This window comes from Mytilus edulis, chromosome 3 (assembly GCF_963676685.1).
Source record: "Mytilus edulis chromosome 3, xbMytEdul2.2, whole genome shotgun sequence".
NCBI lineage: Eukaryota > Metazoa > Mollusca > Bivalvia > Mytilida > Mytilidae > Mytilus > Mytilus edulis.
This window is the reverse complement of record NC_092346.1, coordinates 26,478,595-26,485,439: the sequence shown is the minus strand read 5'-3', so window position 1 is coordinate 26,485,439 and position 6,845 is coordinate 26,478,595. Positions and strand designations below refer to the sequence as shown.

At 33.2% G+C, this 6,845-nt stretch overlaps 1 protein-coding gene across 1 annotated transcript; it reads left to right on the top strand.

Moving 5' to 3' along the window:
* The first annotated feature begins 3,693 nt into the window (after window positions 1–3,693).
* On the top strand, window positions 3,694–5,560 carry LOC139516108 (uncharacterized). Its single transcript, XM_071305961.1, has one exon. It carries the CDS (start codon window positions 3,782–3,784, stop codon window positions 5,471–5,473), a length of 1,692 nt encoding a protein of 563 aa, XP_071162062.1. The 5' UTR covers window positions 3,694–3,781; the 3' UTR covers window positions 5,474–5,560.
* Window positions 5,561–6,845: the final 1,285 nt, after the last annotated feature.

Sequence of the window (6,845 nt, the reverse complement as noted above, 5' to 3'; positions counted from 1 at the left end):
TTCTGCTGTTATTTTGAAATGTTTATAGAGTTAGTTTGTAAGTCTACCCTCTACTCGAATAGACCGGGTTTTCTCTCTGGGTAGTCTTTCCTGTAGATGATTGCATTACAATGCTAATGGATTGCACCTGTGTGAATTTCTTTCTAGTTTATCTCCCATAGCCTTTGTCTTTTCTTGGTCACCACAAGTCGTTGGGGTTATTAACCCATATCTGCGTGTTACTTGCAAGCACCATGGCATATCCAATTACGGATGGGTCTATCATGCCTTGCAGCTAGAGGCCAAACTTCTGACACCTTGTGGTTCTGCCTGAGGCCTTGAGGTAACCAGTTTTATCTGTCACCTCGAATCGATCTCATCTCTTGGCTACATAGGTCTTCCTGCACGAGATGTTGTAAATGACAGGAAAGGCTATGATTTTCTCATCAAGCTGTTAGCCAGTAATTAAAGCGAGATTGACCAGAACAGACATTAAAATCATCAAGGTGTGCATTACACAGTCATTTGACTGTTTTTGAGTGCAGATTTATTAAGGTCATTAGATATCATTTCCATTGAGATTGTTGATGTGCTCCTTCTCTATTCATATGGTATATAAACGACTCATAACAATATGAATATTTATACATTTATATATATACATATACGACTTACATATTGTAATGGGACCAGTATGAGGATTTAATTAATACTTGGTAAATTAAAATTAAGCTATAATCTCTTTGGTTGATTTTTGGTGAAAATAGGCCCATTAATTTTTAACGCCATACAAGTACTATTACTATTATAGTAAACATCTGTCTGTTCATCTGTCTGTCCTCACTATGTATTAACAATCATATTTGCTGTGTCTAATTCTCGTGTAGGTTTAAGACAAAATTTGGATTGATAGAAGAAAGATCAGTTTCGATTTAGAAAATATTTGGCTACTAGAATGTCATTTGAAGGTTAATGGATTTTCTTGACAATTTGAATCAGTGCTATTTATTATTAAATAATGCACATCTCCTCCTGTATGCCTAAATTGATATCATTTGTTTTACTTTGATATTCTTGTTTTTTGTCATAGAATTATAATTTGTTTGAAATAAGGCAATTTTTCACATATGTATTGAACATAAACTCCGATATGCCTGATTGATTCCTTACAAACTTTACATTACCGTGGGAGTGATAAAATAAAGCTCCTTAGGTTGTTTTTTTTTTATTTTCCGGTTTGTTCAGTTTGAAGTGAAACAAAAAATTCATGCAAGCATTTAAAGAAAAATTGATTCCTTATGTCAAAAATTCGACGATTATTTGTGCCATAACTTAGTCAGCTTTTGTTTTTTTATGTAATATGAATATTTACTAGTGACATATCCTGAATTGTTTCCTGGTGTCAAAATTTATGAAATGAATTGCTTTGTTTCTAACAGAACTAATTATTTGTTGATATGTCTAATTATAAAAGAGGGACGAAAGATACCAGAGGGACAGTCAAACTCATAAATCGAAAATAAATTGACAACGCCATGGCTAAAAATGAAAAAGACAAACAGAAAAACAAAAGTGCACATGCCACAGCATAGAAAACTAAAGAATAAGTAACACGGACTCCACCAAAAACTAGGGGTGATCTCAGGTGCTCCGGAAGGGTCAGCAGATCCCGCTCCACTTGTGGCACCCGTCGTGTTGGTCATGTGTTGATCACCCCTTGCCCCCTTACATCGTAGCTTGTATGTATGTTCTGTATCTCCATCCTTTAGTAGGAGCACCACCATGGGTTATGGTGTAAAAAGGAAGACATTTATCTTACTGTATTGGTACAGATTTTATGTGAGCATTTGTTGAATATATCAACAACTGACATGAACCAACCTATGGCTAAATTGCAATGACAAGATCTTATGAATTAATTGACTGTAGAATTTGTTTGTAATGTTGATTTGATCTTACTTCAACCCTTTATATCATAAATTGTAAATATACAATGAGCTATAAACAAATGTTATACAAAAGAGGGACGAAAGATACCAGAGGGACAGTCAAACTCATACATCGCAAATAAACTGACAAGGCCATGGCTTAAAATGTACACAATAGTACACATGACACAACATAGAAAACTAAAGAATAAGCAACACAAACCCTACCAAAAACTAGGGATTATACAAGTATGAGGTTTAGCTCGATTTAAAATGAATAAGTCCATAATTTTCTTCAAAAAATGCCTTTACCAAATCAGGAATATTATTTTTTTCTAAGTTGTACTGTTGGTTGATAAAGTCTAACGTTGTGTTATGTGAATTTTTATGGACTTCCCCCTTTTTAATTTTACATAGGTGTTCGGTGCTTTGTTTGATTCTTTTTTGTTAAAAATAACCCACATTAAGTTAAATATATTTGATAGTAAATAATCTATTATAGTGACATGTGTTAATATGTACAAATTTTATAGATATAATATGAGGAGGATACACTGGCAAAATATAAATCACCTCACATAATATATTAAAAAATAATATAAGTAATTATATATGAATATATCTTCAATACTGTGAAATAAAGTTCTTTGCATCGGAACTAAACACATTTATTCAAAAACCAGTTGTTGGCATGACACGGGTTATGTTCTTCTCATATATGTTATGATGGTATGATACTAAACCCCTAACGGGAAGGATTGTGCCTGATATTCATATGATGTAATCATAATCTTTCAATCAGTTTAATTGAAGTCTGGAGCTGGCATGTCAGTTAACTGCTAGTAGTCTGTTGTTATTTATGTATTATTGTCATTTTGTTTATTTTCTTTGGTTATATCTTCTGACATCTGACTCGGACTTCCCTTGAACTGAATTTTAAATGTGCGTATTGTTTATGCGTTTACTTTTCTACATTGGCTAGAGGTATAGGGGGAGGGTTGAGATCTCATAAACATGTTTAACCCCGCCGCATTTTTGCGCCTGTCCCAAGTCAGGAGCCTCTGGCCTTTGTTAGTCTTGTATTATTTTAATTTTAGTTTCTTGTGTACAATTTGGAAATTAGTATTGCGTTCATTATTACTGAACTAGGATATATTTGTTTAGGGGCCAGCTGAAGGACGCCTCCGGGTGCGGGAATTTCTCGCTACATTGAAGACCTGTTGGTGATCTTCTTTTTTCTATGGTCGGGTTGTTGTCTTTTTGACACATTCCCCATTTCCATTTTCAATTTTATTCATTATTTTTGGATATCGATTTGTAATAGTATTAGGTATTTTGGAGTATTCATTAACAATGCATTTGACCAATTTTAGGGTGTGATTCAACATTAACAATTTAATTTTCCGTGGTTGTCCTTTTACAAAAAGTAAAAAAAAAAAAAAAATACCGAACGCGAAAAAATCAAAACGGAAAGTCTATAATCTACTTTTTCTTCCGGTAAGGAGTTGACTTCATACTTGAGTGATTACTAACTAATCAAATGACAAAATCAAAAGCTGAAACACATCAGTTTTATTTTTATATAGGACAATATAGCATGTAATTGTAACTTTTACTGTGACTGTTATCAATTCATTCAACATTGATCATATGTATGACATAATTACATGGACTTCGTTCAAGTCAGTAATTCGATTAGCAGATATGATAAGACACGTGACATTTTAACTTCAAACAATAAAGATAAAATCTAAAATTCAACTCATAAACCAATTGAATTCTGGAAGGGAACTGCATATTTTAACTTGTTAGTTTTACTTTTTGGGCTGCTTTAAAATCAATATGGATATTAAAATTCTTATTTATACTTAAAAATGGCTTGCAAATCTGGAAACTGTCAATTTTGTGAAGAGTCGACTGAGGTAAAATGGCATTGCCAGTCATGTGATTTAAATTTGTGTGACGTATGCAATAAAAAAATTCATTCTAAGATTGACAAATTATCTGGACACAAAGTTTTTCTTTCACAACATGGTGGACAAATTGAAGACTTCGAAAATTCACGAAAAGTGGACTTGAAGGAGATTTCGTGTTCGAAACATAATAATAAGAAATGTTTAACATACTGCCTTAATTGCAATAAATCTTTATGTTCGTTTTGCCTAATCCGACCATTTCAGTATGAGGAACTAAGCAAAGTTTACGAAGAGAAATATCTTTTACTCAAAGATTTAAAAAGTAAAATTGACGAATGTTACCCATTCTTTGAAGAGAAAGCAGCCACATTTAAAACAATGGATGACCGTGAGGTTTCAAAACACAACGAAATAAAAGAGAAAATTTCGAATAGGAAAAATGAGGCAAAAAATGCAATAACAAAGGAGGCATTGAATCTTGTAGAAGTTATGGAAGGTATATGGGACCCAGAAAATAACCCAGTAGTATCAGAACGCAAAAGACTTTCTCTGATAGAACAAGAATTATTGACAGGGAAAAAAACGCTTGACGAAGTGTTAGAAACACAGGACCCAGCTTCAGTTTTCTCAACTGTAGAAAAAATCAACAGTGATATACCAGCAAAATCAGCATTAGATATAAAACCTCCAGAATGGATTTTTCTTGAGCCCCCACATATTTCTCTGAAAGAAGTCTTGGGATCAGTAATAAGAATACCCAAAGTAATACCAATTCAGACATTTGAAGTTGATTTTCCAGAACTAAACGGACTAGTGTCTCTAAATGCTGATATCTGTGTTATGTTTCACCGCCAATCTCGCAAATTCAAGTATTTCACAATATCAGATTCTAAGTTTGTTACTACAAATGACATGATAGACGCAAATAGGAAAGATGGCCATTTTGCAAAAATTTCAAATATAACAAACTTTAATGGAGAAATCTTAATGTCAGATGACAAGTTTGCAATGAGACGGCTTAAAAGAAATGGAGAATTTGAAATATTTTCACTGCCGTCAATATCAAAAGATCAACTAGACTTTTTTAGCATTCATGTATCTGAGAGGGACGAATCAGTCGTCGTCGGTTTTACTAATAAGATAGGATCATCTGCTGGAATTCTTGAATTCAATATGAATTTCATGCGTCCCGGTGGCTTGTCTGTGTCTGCGTTTTCCTTTCGAATGCCTTCGAAACGGATTGAAGGCATCAGTAACACATTATTTTCTCTACCGAAAAAAATAACCAGAAACATCAATGGACATTTTTGTGTGATCGACCAACCTTTGAATTCGAAAACAGGAAGAATTGTAGTGATTGGGGAATGGGGACAATGCAAATGGACATACAGTGGTCATTCGACCATTAATTCAAAAATTGATTTTTCTCCAAATGACATTGTAACAACATCGTCAGGTCTAGTTCTTGTGGCTGAGAAAACCAAGAATGCTATTCATGTCCTATCAAAGGATGGACAATTCATTTGTAATTGTATTTCAGACACTGATATTACAGAGCCTATTAATATATGTTTTCACAAGGGACATTTAATGATCGGTTGTTCATATTCTGGAAAAACCAAGTTGTATGTCGTAGATTTTGTGGAATGAGGTCATTATAAGAAACACTGCATTATATATCAATGTGCATTTTATGATTAATAAAATTGTCCATTTTATATTGAATTGCTCAGGAAACCTAACTCATTTAATTCTGCAAATTTTTTTTATTATTTGATCACATCTACTTTTTGTCGAGCCTGCAACTTTTGTTGCAGAAAGCTCGACTTAGGAATAATGATCCGGCAGCGGCGGCGGCGTTAGCTAACTTCTTAAAAGCATTATATTTTAGAAGGCTGAAGACCTGGATGCTTCTTACTTTGTATAGAGATGCCTCATGTTACGAACTTTCCGTCAGTCACATATCCAATGTCCTTGACCTCATTTTCATAGTTCAGTGACTATTTGAAAAAAGTTAAGATTTTTTGTAGTGTTAAATTCTCTCTGATTATAAGTAATAGGATAACTATATTTGATATGTGCATACCTTGCAAGGTCCTCATGCCCGTCAGACACTTGAATTCGACCTCATTTCATGGATCAGTGAACAAGGTTAAGTTTTGGTGGTCAAGTCCATATCTCAGATACTATATGCAATAGGTCTACTATATTTGGTGTATGGAATGATTGTAAGGTGTACATGTCTAGCTGACAGGTGTCATCTGACCATGACCTCATTTTCATGGTTCAGTGGTCAAAGTTAATTTTTTGAGTTTTGGTCTATATTTTTAATACTATATTCATTAGGTCAACTATATTTGGTGTATGAAAATATTTTATGATATATATGTCAGTCGCATAGGTTTTATTTGACCTTGACCTCATTTTTAAGGTTCATTGCTAAGTGTTAAGTGTGTTTTGGTCTTGTTTTCTTAATTTATAAGCAATAGGTCCACTATATTTGTTGTATGGAATAATTGTTAGCTGTACATGTCTGCCTGGCATGGTTCATCTGACCTTGACCTCATTTTAATGGTTCATTGATCAATGTTAAGTTTTCTTGGTTAATTTTGAGTTTATGTGACAGTTGTTATAAAGCTTTAAATTTAGGACTATCACGTAATATCAATGATTAGTAAAGAAGACGAGAAATTTCAGCGTGTGTAAATTTTGGGGTAAAAACTGACTACTAGTATACTACATCAAATTACAAAAATGTGAAAAACAAAGTAAACAATGATTAAAATCTTAATACACTATAATTTTAATGACACATCTTTAATTTTTTTCTATTAAAGTTCTTCTATACTCTCATAGACTCGAATTATAAAACACGGGTGTCATTCAGTATGTCGGGCAAAATGATTGTAAAAGAATACCTTACCTAACGAAATCTTATTTACGAGACATATGCGCGGTCAATAACTTATCCAATCTAATGAAATAAACGGACATATTTCAAAAAGAAAATAAAACTGTTTGT